This window comes from Neocloeon triangulifer, unplaced genomic scaffold, assembly GCF_031216515.1.
Source record: "Neocloeon triangulifer isolate White Clay Creek 2 clone unplaced genomic scaffold, ASM3121651v1 ptg000003l, whole genome shotgun sequence".
Classification (NCBI taxonomy): Eukaryota; Metazoa; Arthropoda; class Insecta; order Ephemeroptera; family Baetidae; genus Neocloeon; species Neocloeon triangulifer.
The window spans coordinates 7,526,768-7,541,468 of record NW_026775546.1 but is presented as its reverse complement, the minus strand read 5'-3'; the positions used below and the strand labels follow the sequence as shown (position 1 = coordinate 7,541,468).

General features: G+C 36.4%; 3 protein-coding genes across 6 annotated transcripts in view; 1 reads left to right on the top strand and 2 right to left on the bottom strand.

The window, feature by feature from the left end:
• LOC132192907 (A disintegrin and metalloproteinase with thrombospondin motifs 9-like) overlaps nt 1-6,337 on the bottom strand; it is a 97,449-nt gene extending 91,112 nt beyond the window's left edge. For 2 of the 4 annotated variants that reach the window (XM_059613128.1, XM_059613127.1), the window contains exons 1-2: nt 6,180-6,337; nt 5,007-5,438 (exon numbers count right to left, since the gene is read on the bottom strand). In XM_059613128.1, coding sequence (XP_059469111.1) covers nt 5,007-5,238 — 232 coding nt within the window. In that variant the 5' untranslated portion in view covers nt 5,239-5,438; nt 6,180-6,337. The other 2 variants (XM_059613125.1, XM_059613126.1) reach the window with 2 other exon arrangements.
• A 3,824-nt stretch (nt 6,338-10,161) lies between these two features.
• On the top strand, nt 10,162-11,628 carry LOC132192912 (ninjurin-A-like). The gene is made up of 3 exons (XM_059613134.1): nt 10,162-10,425; nt 10,480-10,662; nt 11,132-11,628. Exons 1-3 carry the CDS (start codon nt 10,213-10,215, stop codon nt 11,360-11,362), a joined length of 627 nt encoding a protein of 208 aa, XP_059469117.1. The 5' UTR covers nt 10,162-10,212; the 3' UTR covers nt 11,363-11,628.
• On the bottom strand, nt 11,378-14,500 carry LOC132192910 (ADP-ribosylation factor-like protein 13B). The gene is made up of 9 exons (XM_059613131.1): nt 14,255-14,500; nt 14,098-14,168; nt 13,775-13,908; nt 13,516-13,631; nt 13,291-13,449; nt 13,030-13,243; nt 12,237-12,351; nt 11,963-12,172; nt 11,378-11,841 (listed from the first exon to the last, which is right to left on the bottom strand). The coding sequence occupies exons 1-9, from the start codon at nt 14,296-14,298 to the stop codon at nt 11,723-11,725; spliced, it is 1,182 nt and encodes a 393-aa protein (XP_059469114.1). The 5' UTR covers nt 14,299-14,500; the 3' UTR covers nt 11,378-11,722.
• Nucleotides 14,501-14,701: the final 201 nt, after the last annotated feature.

The window sequence follows — 14,701 nt, the reverse complement described above, 5'->3', positions numbered from 1 at the left end:
ACTGCTGGCAGGCAGAAAATTGATCCTTTCAGCGCGCGAGCAGAAAATATGCTTTCGTCGGGTCGCGTCCGTCGGCAGTGTCGCTTTTTTATGAGAGAGAGAGACATGCCACCGTCTCCACTTACTCCAAGTGTGTAATATGATGTGTGTGCTCTAATGAATAATGTACCATCTAGTAACATACAAGTGTCAAACACGGAGCAAAACAACACAATCATACACGCCGCCCCGACTAATATTGTTATAGACACCTTTCACTTATTAAATCATTACTTTATTTATTGTTTTTTAATATTCGAAAATGCGAAAAATTTCTAGTTAAATTCGAAATACCTGAATCTCAAAGCACATTTTTGATCCATTAGCATTAGATGAATAAGTTGATTAATTAATTTTTAAGTATTTTGAATGTATTAAGTTAAAATTTGGATTTTTCAAAAAATTAGAAGGCATTTGCTTCAAATTGTTTTGTTTTTTCTGATTTAAACCGGAACCTCAATCAATTTAAGGCAATTAAATTTGCTTAAAATCCTACAGAAAAATGCAAAAATTTACCGATTTTTTTTTAAATATTCATCAGCCTTTTGGAATTTCCGGTTGTCACCGAGTTCAAATTTAGAAGTGGTTTACATACGTTGTGCTTTAAAACTTTTCTCCTTGAAGTAAATTGGAGCCGAGCCACGCTTCGAGTCCAAAATCCCGACTTAATAAAAAAACGCCTGTTATCCATGAGTCGGACGGTGAGACGCAGCGTTTGTTGATTTTCTTCATTAGCCCTCGTCGCAATGACCGCCGAACCAAATTTAGGCCAGTCGGTTTTTCTCTCAAAATTTTTGTCTTTCTCTCTCTCTTGAATATCGAAAAATTGGTGGGCGTTGATGGTTTTTGTGTGCGGAGGCGCCGACAGCTGCTCATAGACACACATTCAGAGTGCATCTATTTGTGTGTCCATCGCTTTGTCATATTGATGGAGTGAAACGAAATGGGCGTGGTGCACTCCGCTACTCTGATTGATTAGCATCACAATGAATAAAGTGCCATCCGATGGCTTCTGTCGGGACCGTCAGCAAAAAATTTAGTTCTTTCGCAAAATGGATGAGAGATGCACATTCAGCAGAGAGCCTCAATTTATTGCTGCGCCGTAAAATTGCCCAATGTCGACGCAAAGAAGAAGTGCCGATTGAATATATAGGCCAAGATGTTTTCCTTTTATCTTTTATCATTTCATATAAAAATTGCGCATTTATACGCAATGAGATCACTTGATCACTTTAATCAAGTTCAATCGCTATTTTCTCGAAAAATTTCAGAGTGACTTGGATCTTTTTGTCACTAATTGATTCCTTTTGACCGCAGCATTGCATGTTGCATTAATTACATACATTTATCTAGCGCTAAATTTTCCTAATATGTTTTAAAATTTAGTTATGGCGCTAGTGAAGTATTTTCTGAGGTTAATTTTGTAAAAGATTGTGCGTTGCTGCAAAAAGGGCGAGCCCCCATCTCAGCGTGTCTGAGCAAATCGAGGTTAGACCAATAAATCTGCAATTGAATCACAATAAATAAGCCACCCTGGCCGCCGTCCAAGACTAATATTGTGCGCGCGGTACTCGGTGTATTTCTGTACCCGGATTATTTTCAGCCAACATTGTTTTCCAAATTGACTTGCGATTATTTTTGTTAAAGAAAATAGCAGTCTTTTAATTAGTATGGAGAGGCCAAGGAGAACATCTGCCAGCTGCACTCAGACTCGAATCGCGAGTATGGCCTTGCGAAAAAAAAATAGAATGAGGCGCATCTGATCGCGTGGTGATGGAAATTTGAGTGGCGTCAGGTCAAGTTTTTGGCACCCTCGGCCGACGGCGAGAAAAGCTGGGCCGACCGAAGGAGGGATTAATGTCTGTTCACGTGCGGGTACTTTGGCTTGACAAGTATTGGTGATGCTGAATCATGTGGAGAATTTGAAACTCTAGAAGGCGATATAGGGAGCATCATATTAAATAAAAATTTAAAAATGCCACCATTAAAAAATCATAGATTGACAGTTTGGCGAAAAATTGGTAAAAATTAAAAAGGGTCAAAGAATTTCATGGCAAGAATAGTTAGTATGGGGGGGTGAGTTCTTTTTTTATCAATTATTTGTCCCAGATACTAAAAGTTATTGTTCAGAAATCGTTTTATAGCGCTCAATAAGAACATTTCACTGACGTGTCTTTTAGCTGAAATTAAGGGTGTGAATTTTTATCGCAAATTTTGATATCAACCATTTATTGACGGTTTGAATTAAAAAAAAAACGCTGTCATCCTGTAAGTCTCAAATAAATTCCTCTGATCATAAATGAAAAAATTTTAAATTTTAAGGAATATTAATTTCAAATTCTGTAAATTTTCAATGTTTATTATTATTTAGTATTTCAAATTTGAGGACCAGTGAAAATTCCGCAGGCATCGCAGGCCAAATTTAATTTATCTCGAGAGCAGCACTTAAGAAAGCCAAAGAAAGCTGCGGTATCACGTTGTGATGTTTCATATTTTTTTCCGGGCGGTCCAGTTGAAAGGACTTGTTCGCCACCCGGCAGTCTAGCCATTCAAAAATCACGACGACATTATTATACAGAGGTGGAAATAAATCAGTTGGCGTAAAAACCGCTGCGAATTAATTACTTTTAATTGTAGCGCGAGGCGGAGAGCGAAAAAACGGCGTAAATCAAGCGCGCGGCCGCAAGAGGAAATGTGTGTAATTATGGCCTCAATCAGCTATTTATTATGTGCTTACGTGATTATTATGCGCCGATTACAATTCGTCAGCACGTCTTTTCACCGCTGCTCTAGGAAAGTAAACAGAATTATCGGCTGAGTCAAGCAACTTAAGAAGCGGCTCAATCGAGAGCTGCCTGAAAAGTTTCAGATTCAAGTAAAAAAATGCTATATAATATTTGCTATTTAAATAAAAATTTAAAACATGGAAAACTCAATTATATTAATATAATTGAGTGATTTTGATTGGATATGATAAATTTTAATTAAAAAAAAAATAGTTTTGTAGAAAAATTGAATAATATAACCCTTTCCTTCTAATTTTAATCATTGTTTTAGAAATCATAAATTTGTAAATATTGCTTTGAATAAATTAAAATCAAAATGCTACTTAACTTTTAAGTGAATTTTACTGAATTACTGACAATTTTATTATTAAACTGGAACAAAACTCCGAAATAACAATAAAAAACATATTTTTTACATTTCTTCCATTTAAATTAACAATTTCTAGTGAATTTGCGTAAATTTTATATAAACTGTTTAACAATATCAAAATTTTAAAAAATAATTATGCTTCACAATTTTTATAATTTTATTTTTAGAAATAAAAGTGGGTTTTTTATTGTTTCTGTTAATGATTCTTATCTTGTCATTGCCTCGCCCACTTCAGGACTTAATTAACGCTGCTGATCGATCATTAGCATATTTCTCACACACCGATCGCGCACTCTCAGCGCTAATCGAGCCGAGTGTGCGGAAACGCATGTGTTGTATTAATTTTATCTCAGCCGCGAATCATTAAGTGGCTTTGTGTGTTTTTGCTCGGCGCATGAGAGATGCTATCTTGAAATTTATGCGTAAGTGATTTCGGAAAATCATAAAAAAATGTGATAAAATCAATAATTTCAAAATGGGGCAATTTGTTATTCTAATGCGAGACTTTTATTATTTGTTAGGAGCCGCGCGGTTTGCATAAATTTGCAGTTGAAAAGTGAAAGAGAATTGCGGCTTCAAAGAGAAGTGGTGAATATAGGCCGCCTTTAAAGACCGGCTGCGGAAAATTGAGCACATGTGGAATGGTATTTGCATAAGTAATTTGCACACGCTCGGCAAACACATGTCCATTGACTGAATGGTTTCTGTTTTGGGCAACTTGTCAGCAATTAGCCGCGAGTTGCGCAACCGGCCGGAAGTGGAAACGATCGACTTTGCTTTGAACTCGATTTCCGAAAGAACTTATTTGTCCGAATGATATATTCAAAGTGATTCAAAGAAGATGTTCGCTGCGGATTATACGAAAGAACGTTACCTGACAAATACAAGCTACGAGATGAAATCGAAAGTGCTTTAGCATAGTGGAAAAGAACAAACAAGTTGCCTGTATAGACTCGGGTCAAAAGTAACAACGGGAATAAATATCTGCAGATGTTAACTAACAATGAAATCTTATTTCATTTTCACATTTTAAATTATAATTTATAATGTTCAGAACTTTCAAGTTTTAAGGAAATTCACTTCACCCTGAAGATCTCTTGAACTGATTTTCTTCATAAAATGTTTATTATAATCTATAAATAAGAAAAGTGTTTGAAATAAAAAATGACGGCCGAAAATATATATACTTGTCCATTAAATAAAAAGTTATGAGGCTACAAAGCGGAATAAGTTTTTTTTAATTTTTATAATTTGCTGAATGAACTTGTGCTGGAATTTTAAGGGTAAAAACTAGTAATTTTAAATGTGAATTTTAAGCTACATCACACCACATTGATAAAAAAAAAACACAAAAAAATAATGCAATCTTAACATACCACAATTTTTTTTGGGATTATTTGATTCTAGGTAATTTTCCATTGCTTTTATTTTACTGTTCTAAGTGCTTTGTAATAGAGTTATGGTTTTTTTTTCTTAAACATTAGTGACCATCTAAGTCAATTAATTATATTTTATCCGATTTTAACACAATTAAGCTGAGCATGATGGGTGATCATTTGATAATGTTAATAGTTAAAGAAATATTCAGTAGAAAAGGGAATTTTTTAAGTCTTTTTATGATGAAGTTAAAATTCAGTCCAATCCTATTCTGACTTCGATTTCTGTTCTATTTTTATATTTTAATGAATTCATCCAAAAATATCTAGAAAAAAATTATTTGTCCTAACAAATAATTTGAAAAAATCTTCCATAGTTATGATTCGGATTTCATGAAAATTAAAAAATAAAATTGCAAGTAAAAAAGGTCCTACCTCTGCTGCGGAGCTCTGCGATGCCGCGTTGCTCGTCAAAGTTGGCGTTGGACGCGTTGCGGTGCTCGGGGGGCAAGAAAGTGCCGCCGGCCGCGGTGCTGCCCGGCACAATCTTGATCCACAAAACGTAGAGGAACACGGCCAGCAGCACGATGACCAGCGTGACCGCCGCGTTCACCAGAACGTCCCGCACGGCGCCGGCGCTCCGCCGACTGCTTCCGCCGCCGCTCATTTCTTCTTCTTTGCAAATTACGCACGAAAAGTCGCGAATTTAAGTGGACACGGGGGAGAGTGAGAGAAAGAAAGATAGTCCGTGCGCAGTGTCCGCGAAAAGAGAGAAAACTAGGTGCCTACCCGCTGCATCCCACGTGCGCTCCCAGCCCGAGGTCGCACCAACTCATCTCTCATCGCGCGCCGCCGCTACCGCCAAATCTGCACAACAGAATGATCAAAACAATCAAATTTAAAATCTAACAGTAGAAAATAAAGTTTTATGCAAATATTCCAAAATATTAAATTTTAACTCTAATAAAAAAGAAATAATTAATTATTCAAAGAGAAACTGTAAAAAAATTATTAATCCGTAAAAAAATAATCGAGCAATTTTAAAGAGAATCTGAATAAAAATCTCCGCCAAAAACTTATTACTGAAATTTAATACTTCACAAACAAATCTTTTATTCCCAGACATTTAAAACTTGCCCTTTAATGCTTTTATTTTTTATTAAATAAATTCTAATTTGGCAGAAATTACTCATTTTCCCAAAAAACTTCCATTTATTATAAATTCTTGCAAAATAAAACCTTTATAAAACAAGATGAAATTTCTTCAACGCAGTTTTCATTGACGAAAACGATTGCGTATCGAAAAACCGCAGTCTGCACCCATGCAAGAAGTTGAATCACCATAGACGTAGGCACGTCTTATTGTGAATGAAAATTAATGCAAAATAAAAGCGTGGATATTAAAAAAATCAAATTGATTAACCTCCAAAGTAATGAAGTAGACCTTTTGATTTTAGATATTCCCAAATTGAAGCAAAACGTGTCTAAAAAATATATTTTTTCCCCACCTCGAAACATCCGATTTGCAAGTCGGTTCGAATCTCAAATTGCAAAAAATGTGATTAGCGACGTGCAAAATAAAGGAAGCAAGCGTTTTTTTTCTCTCACACGAAACTGAATCCCCGCGCCGGTGAAACGATCTGCTGGGTCGGTCGGGCTCACAATCGAGAGAAACACGAGGCCGCGCCGACCGATGATCTGAGCCACAAGGCGTCGAGTCGCGGACTGCGCGGAGCACACAACTCGCAACGCACTGCCAAAGGGGCCCCTCTCCGCCCTACTCGCCCCAGCCACTCGCGCGCTACGCGAGCACCAAAAGCCGAACGAAGCTGCAAAGAAAGGGACAAATAAATTAGTGACCAACACCTCACCCTTGCGGTCAAAAAGTCCAAAAAAATTATTCAATACTTCAAACTAAATTTGGTAAAAAAATTAATTATTATTATTTTTTAATTTAATCATGTCTGAACTGTTTATTTTTCAAATCAATGAAATATTTTATAAGCCATTCAGCTAATCAAATAGAAGTCAATTTTTTTTAAGAAAGCAAACTCCAACACAATGAAACCCAGCCAAATTTAAAAATTATTTGTCGATTTTTCCTTATTAAAGAACTAAATTTTCTATTATATAAATTTTATTTTAATTTTATCTCCTCCGTTTGCATTGTTTTTAGATTAAATTGTTTATATCAATTTCTTTTCTTTCAATACAAACTTGCAATAAAGACAAAATCATTTGAAATTTTGTGTTGTGAAAGGATTAAAGGATTATAAAAAAAATCCAAAATCAGGTTCAGAAATATTTAAGCAGTTTAAGTTATAATTGAGAAAAAAATCCAACACTTATCTTCGGATTATAAATGTGTATTATGTAAATTTGGATAGTAATTAAGACATTTAAATTCTTTATCAATAGGCCCAAAATTTTTAGTATTGTTTATTATTCCATTTTTAATTTTAATCCTAGGTGGAGCTGTTCGGTTCTCAGCTGTCAGTTTTGGGCCCGGCGTGCCCCCAGGGAGGCGTGGGAGGTGTCTGAGATTTGTGCGATTGAGCGGCCGTCGAAGTTGCTCTCGCGGTCTTGGCTTTTGAACTTTTTGATTACGTGCCGGCCGAGAAAGATAATAATTGCTGATTGCGATTCGCCAAATAAAATAGTTCAAGCGTGTACGCACGACAAACATAAATTTCACGGCGAGGATAAAAATAGTGGTTTGCCGCCACGTTGCCCAAAATAGACCAAAGAAAGTGATAAAGAAAAAAAAATGGACCAGGATTATTTATTACAGGACATTTTTATCCACTTGTAATGTTTATAATATCTCTAGTAATTTATTTTTCAAAAGATATTTTCCTGCTTAAGATTAAGTCAGAAAAGTTCAGTAACCTCTGTTAATATTGATTAAATTTCTGACCAAAATTAAACATTTGCTAACCTCTTCGGCTCTGCTCCAAATATTTTCTACGGTCAGGGTCACTGACCTGCAATGAAATTAATGTTTGTCCTTGATTGGGATTTTCATTAAAAATTGATTGAATGCTAACTTTTATTTCAACTATTGTTTAAGTATTTCACACAAAAATAGAAAAATAGCACAATTAGAGAATTGATTTTTTTTTAAATATAATATCCAATAAAATTGTTTGCACACAGAGGAATAATTGATTGTTTGCTCGCATCCCAACAGCTTTTTGCAATAATAATTATGGATTTTTAAATCAACTCGACTCACCGTTTGAATTGCAGTTGCGCTTTCGCACTGACACATTCATGCCAGAGTGGATTTGCATGCAACGTGAGAGGTCTTAATCACTAACCAAGATTAATTGTTTTGAAATCGAATCGCCATTAAAACATATCTCAATTATTTTACTGCTCGAGGAAGAGAAAGAAACGAATTAAAAAGAGAAAAGAGAGTGAACAGACAATATATCATTAAGAACTATAAATTCCAAGGCGTGTGGATAATTTATGCAAAAGCAAACGGTTTTTGCTTCAATTGTTCATAATTATTCTCGTTTCACGGTTCGTGTTAATCCAAGGATTATATTGTGACGCAAAAACATCAAGCAAGGGCGAACATCTTTGATTGACAAACGATCTAAATAATGTTTTTCTTCTTCTTTTTTTTTGCTTGTTCCTTTGAGACGTCGGCGATATTTGCAAACATTAAATAGCTCTATAGTTCAATTTAAAAAACTTGCTTGCATAAAAATGTGCCTGATGAGAAGAGGAAAATAAATGTTATTGGAAGAATGCGCGCGTCTGAGGCACTTTTAATTATATTGAACTTACTCGGGGCAGTGGAAAAAGCTTGGTGATTTGGAATAATTTTTTATTTTATTAAACATACAAGAAAAATTGAGCTATTCTGCAAAATTTTTTAATTTTCTTTTCATACGCCTGGGATTTATTTACAGGAAAAGTTACTATTCCATCTTGTTTTTTTACTAGAAAAAAATAAGCAGTTCAATGTTTCCTCTAACAATAAGATTTGTAAACTATGCAACCAGCGTAACACAACCCTAAAAATCTCACAACTGACGAAACAAATTTAAATAAATAAATAAAATAATAAATTTTGATAATATTTTTTTAAACATCAAAATAAAACAATCTAGCAATCTGAAAAAATTAATGAAACCTGAAGTCTTGCAAACTCAGGTTAAAACAATGTGGACAAATAAAAACCCAATAACTAATCACTGCGATCAGATTTCATGAATTTTTCATAGTATTAGGAAATCGGCGAATTACTTGTATAGCATCTTTAACCAGCGTTTATTCTTCAAAATACTAATCATATTATTCAAAATTTTAAACTTAAATTTTCTACACTGCCCTTTTTCTGAGAGTGCAGGGCGACGTGATTCACCCGGCAGTCACGCAAATAACAAGCAGAGCACTTCTTTACCTCGCAATAGCACAAAACGTACCATTTTCTGCTGTCAATATGGAGAGAAAAGCAGTCGCGGAAAATGCCTGGCAAATGACACCGTCCGGGGAATGCACGCGCGGTTGGCATGTAATGGCACCGAGATTTATGCGAGCAAAAACAGCCTTCACATCTCGTAATTAATTACAGATCCCTGCATTTTCTGCCCGTTTCCACGAACAAAATAAATTGCTTTACACGCTGGAGACTCAAGGAAAAAAGGGGTTGGCATTGTGTGCGATCTGCTAATATTCTAATTGCGCGCGGTGTCGATTTCAGCCAGAGCCCTAAATGAGACTGCACGCTTTGCTGCGATTTACCACCCATGTCGATTTGCATATAATGGGAAAAGTTTACATCGGCAAATTAATTGAATTACTGCCAAGTGACATGAAATTGACTCTTTTAATAATAATGGCGTGTAGAAATTTTACACCCACAGAGACTCATTTTAACTTTTGAGCAGGTAAAACAAAAATGACGTGTTGTTTTTAACTAAAATTAATTGAATTGTCACACCTCAATTCAACTGCCTTGAATATTTTATGAAAAAAAAAATACTTTCTTTTTTACAATATTCATTTACAGACTGATTTAAAGTCTTCCTGTTCACAAAGAAACACAGCAGTTTGGGGTTGAATTTTAATTAAAAAATTCACACGTTGTCCAGTTTCAAAGAAGACAATAATAGTTCTTTTTTATGTAAGAAACATCATAACTGTGCGAATGTTCAAAATGTTTAATTTTTAATTACATTTTACAATATTCAAACTATTTAATTTAATATTCTCCTACAATTATTTTAAAACTGTTCTAAAATATTCTCAAAATTTCACAAAAAAAGTTCTTAATAAAAAGATTTTTTTATAGAATTATAGGAATATTATAGACTTGTATAATTTTATATCATAGTAATTGATTGTTTCAGTGACAGAATTTTATTTTGTAACAAATTATAAAAAAGATACAATAAAAATTTCTTCATGAGTCTAGCGCAATTTCGTAATCTGACTTCAAAACAAAAATGAGGAAATCATCGTCCGCTCTGCATTTAGATCGATTTAACTCTTTTCCGTGCCGCGCGCAATTTCCGACTCCGATTATAAAGTTGGTCAAGTTGGCAACCGCCGGTTGCCTAATTTGGCACTGCCAGTCTGCGAAGCCACGCTAAAGGCGCGATCCTCTCGTCAGTCTGAGTGCGAAATGCGCGGCGCGATGCTGTCCAGACCGGCCTTCGACCTGCACAATGCGCAACCCAACGACCAAGACCGCAACGTTGAAGAGGAGGTCAGGGTCGAGACCGTCTTCACGGCCGAGGAGGGCACTCCTCTCAGGTCCGCAGAGGACGAGAAGGACCTGACGGAAGGGGAAGACCTGTCGCCGGCGCTTATCCCAGAATTAACCCCCGGCGCAACGGTAAATTTTTACTTTTTTTAATATTGAATTATTCTTATATTTTATTCTTTTCAGACGGTAAACCGAAGGGTGGACGTAAATGTGTATTCGCACAAAAAGACCCTGGCTCAGGGTATGATGGACCTCGCCCTGCTGTCGGCCAACGCCAACCAGTTGAGATACGTGCTGGACATGGGGAGAAACCACCCCTACTACTACCCCAGCGTGGTGCTCATTGCGAGCAGCCTTTTTCTGCAGGTGCAAATATTTTGCTTGAGACGAGCAGTTATTTTGATTCCGACGGCATCATTTCAAGTTTGTTTCCTCCCAAATTAAAAATAAAGAAAGGTCACCGAGCCGGTTTCTTCACCGAGGCTCCATCTTTCGCTAAAGTCCATTAGTTGCAAAAACCAGTCAGCTTTTAAATTTATCGATAAGTGTTGCGCACTAGAATGGAACGTCAACGTTTATTTTATAAAAAAGTATCTTCCGACTTAAATTACTCAATAACTTGTTTCAATGCGAACTTTAATTGTTAAAATTTTCTCAAAAATTTTAGGTTCACTTTATTTTCCCGCCAAATGAATTTGGAAATTTAGTCCTGAATGTTAAATAACGAAATTTGGCTCAAAGTTTTTCACTTTTACATTCAGGAATAAATTTAACAAATTTACTAGAGAGGGTCTTTCTAAGTTTTTGTCAAATGGAAAAAATGAATTGCTTTCAGGTTGCTGTTGGTATCGGATTGATTCTCAACAGTCAATACAACATCAAGAAGGAACACCACATGCACCGCGCCAATCGAATCAACAACTTCACCATGATTGGCATATTCTTAGTTACAATTATCAATGTATTCATATCAGCGTTCAGCATCTCCACAAGCGCTGACGAGCCAGTCTCCTCCGGCCCATACAGGGTCTTGGCAAATGAAACCCAAGAGACGGCTACACTATGAAATGGAGACATGCAATTAAGAAATAAGACGTTTTTATACATGTTTATTCATACAAGGTATACACCGAGATTTTCATATGTGAAAGCTGGACAGAGATTGTTTAAAATGTAAATAACTAAATACTCACAACTCTTTAATATTATAGAGTATAAGAGCTTATTTAATTATATATTTAAACTTTATAATCTGCTTATTCTGTGATATTTTTACCTTATCACTTCTGTACAAAAATAAATTGCAAGTATATTCCTTGTAAGTGATAGATTTTATTTAAATCAAATTATTTATCGCATATAGTAAAAGGAATTAAATGAAAAGTTTAAAAAATTAAAATAAGTATAAAATTTTGTGTCATTACTTTTAATGACCATTATGAAACTTTGGTCTATGCAGTTCTGTGACTTTGTGTTTTGATGTTCCATTTTTCACGTCAGCCAGTTGAATCACGTCCAGCGACTGATCCAAGTCCCATGCATTGTCTAAGTAAAATACAGACCCCAAGTTAATCACCATCACCACCTTTAGGACATTTTCTACTACTACTCAATAAAGCTCTAACTACAAATAATTCAAAATAAATAATAAAGTACAGGGTCTAACCTCTTCCTGCACTTCCATTGCGTTCTCCATTGGCGGAGAGAACTGGTTTGATCCAGGGCACTGAAGGTTCACCAGGAACGGGGGACTTTTGTTTGATAGGTGGAAGCGAGGTCGTCTGCTTCCGAACGGGGCTTCCTTCAGCAGCAGGGGCAGTTTTGTTACTGCGCAGGGGAAGGAAGCTCCTCTTCTTTGTCTCCTCAACAGCAGGAACTGAAAAATTAACCATAATTTAATATCTTTGGTAAAATAAAAAATATTAGTTTTTCTAATGTACTTTCAACTTCTGGATTTGTACTTGTGATGAGGGGCTGCTCTTCCTTCTTTGGGGTGCCTGACGGAGGAGGCGATTGCTGAACCAAAATCATTTTTGGTCCCCCATTGATGTCGGACTGCAGAAATTATTTTTAATAATTAGAAAGAATCCCGAATTGGGTTCCCTCCAGAAGATTTTTTTGACAATTTGAAAGTCAATAAATAATTAATTATAAAAATCATGAAACTATTGTTTTTTTTTTTAATAATATTCATTACATTACTTTAAATATTTCTTAAAAATATATCCAAACTTTTTTTTTTTTTTTTTGCTTATGGCACCCGTGAGCTTATTAGGCTTGGGTCGGTCTCTTGCCGAAGTCGAGCACCCTTAGCACATTTGTGCTTCCCAACCAACCTGACCCTTGTTCGGGGGCTTTCTAGCAGATTTGGTGGTGCTCGCATGGGCCCCCCACCCCCCTTGAGACCTTGCCCCTTGCCCTGGCCTTGCCACGAAGGACTTGTAATGAAACGCAGGCATTCGCCACACAAGCTGAGTTCTTCCAGCTTGTGGCTCGGAGGAAACGTGGCAAACCTCCGAGTGCGAGTCGGTACAGCTTGCGCCATACCTCCCAAATTCCCGACGTGTCAGCCGAAATGTTATCAATGATTCGCATACCAGAGGCTATGTATTTGTTTCCACAAACAGCCCCAGGCTGAGCATTGATCCCATGACGGCCAAGGAACCCACTGATTAGAATGCAAGCATTCTAACCACTGCCACCGGGCTTGGTCAAACTATCCAAAGTAATCACCACTATGTCTTCAATGGGACGGAATGGACTGACGTCAAACCCTTTGTCTTCGGCAGTATCTTCTTCTGCAGCCCCACGTTCTCTCCTCAGCTTCTCCACCCTCTCTTGCCTCTCCAACCTCAGTCTTGCCTGCTCAGCCTGCTGGGCCGCCACGTCAGCACTGACCCTTGAGTCCAGGACAGTGAAATCTTTGATGATCGCATCAACCAACCAGCTAAGCAAATAATTAATATTTTTTTTTTCAAGAATTATTAAAATTACTTGAATCCGCTCTGCACAGCTGGGTCCGGACTCAGGATGGCTGCACAGGTTTCTACCGTGGTCGGACACTTGTAGGCGTTGACAAGATATTCCAGGTTGAGTCGGTCAACCAGGTCGAGTTCGTCCAAAGCTCCAGGCAAATCTTGCTTGTTAGCCAGTCTAAAATTTTTAATTTTTAGTACAATTTTCTAATTTAAATTGTGAAGGAAACGAGCAGGTTCTTACAGCAACACAGGTTTTCCTTTAATTTTCTCATGCGAGATCAGTTTTTCGAGTTCAGCTTTGCTTTCCTCGAGGCGATCAATCTGACTAGCATCCACCACATAAATAACCCCATGCACCTGTAACCGTAAGCCAACCAAACATGCATGACCAAGCGCTCCACAACAAGAATTAAGTTTAGACATTACATGACACATTAAAATTCTTTTAAAAAGCTGTTAATCCATAAAATTTAAAAATTCAAAATTTGTATTCATCTTACGTCTGCAAAGTATTTGTCCCAGATTCCTCGAATGTTTGGTAAACCTCCTAGATCGTAAACTTTTACTTGGCTTCTTTTTGCTTGAATTACAGTGCAAGAGAAACCAATCGTTGGCACTGTGTGATCGGTGGGCTCTGTAAATTATAACTTGTATTCAGTTTTTTTTCATTTATATATGCAGATGAACTGCAGACGATGACAGGCTGAGGCTTATCAAGATTAAAGTTTGTAATTTTAAACATTTTAAATTTCATAAATTTCAAAAGGACTGATTCCCTTAAAAGTTGAATTTTAAATTTCAAGTAAAAATATTTAATACATACCACCAGCCAGTCCTTTTATGGCTGTTGTTTTTCCAGCATTGTCCAAGCCGACGAGAAGCAAAGAAATGGTTCTGCAATCAAGATTCATATCAGTAAAATACACGAGGTTTTCCTAAAGATTTATAAATTATGCAATGAAAGTTTCGAAAATTTCTACCTAGGATGCATATTCCAGCAAGAGCAAAACGAACCCATGCCCATGGTTGTGACTTGATGGGGGATGATTTGTTATGTCAGGTTTCAAACGAGCTTAGATTTAATTTAATTAGGGTCCATTTGCAGTATGCAGGGGAGCAAACTCACTCCTGCAAGGAATCGTTTTGCCTAGAGACGGAAATTGATGATTTATTTACTAACATGGGTCGCGCCACACACTCGTGGAAATGAAGGAATTTGATTTTTGAACAAATCAAAACAAGTTGATCAGTTTTTTTTCAATTACATACCGGTTTACTTGACTCACGTCGTTTCATATTTTGTTATCTTTATTATTGTAATTGTGCGAGAATTTGTGAAATTTATCCTGTAAGTATCATAAATAAAACGTTATTAGATGAAATTGAATTTAATTGAGCATAGTATATGACGATAGAAATTTTATTTA

What these genes read in the sequence shown, in the direction of transcription:
- LOC132192912 (XM_059613134.1), top strand. Translation starts at nt 10,213, where the DNA reads ATGCGCGGCGCGATGCTGTCCAGACCGGCCTTCGACCTGCACAATGCG. An exon ending in AATTAACCCCCGGCGCAACG is followed by an intron (nt 10,426 to 10,479) that starts GTAAATTTTTAC and finishes TATTCTTTTCAG; the next exon opens with ACGGTAAACCGAAGGGTGGA. An exon ending in CGAGCAGCCTTTTTCTGCAG is followed by an intron (nt 10,663 to 11,131) that starts GTGCAAATATTT and finishes AATTGCTTTCAG; the next exon opens with GTTGCTGTTGGTATCGGATT.
- LOC132192910 (XM_059613131.1), bottom strand. Translation starts at nt 14,298, where the DNA reads ATGGGCATGGGTTCGTTTTGCTCTTGCTGGAATATGCATCCTAG. An exon ending in AAAGGAAAACCTGTGTTGCT is followed by an intron (nt 13,450 to 13,515) that starts GTAAGAACCTGC and finishes TAAAAATTTTAG; the next exon opens with ACTGGCTAACAAGCAAGATT. An exon ending in TACAAATCCAGAAGTTGAAA is followed by an intron (nt 12,173 to 12,236) that starts GTACATTAGAAA and finishes TTAATTTTTCAG; the next exon opens with TTCCTGCTGTTGAGGAGACA.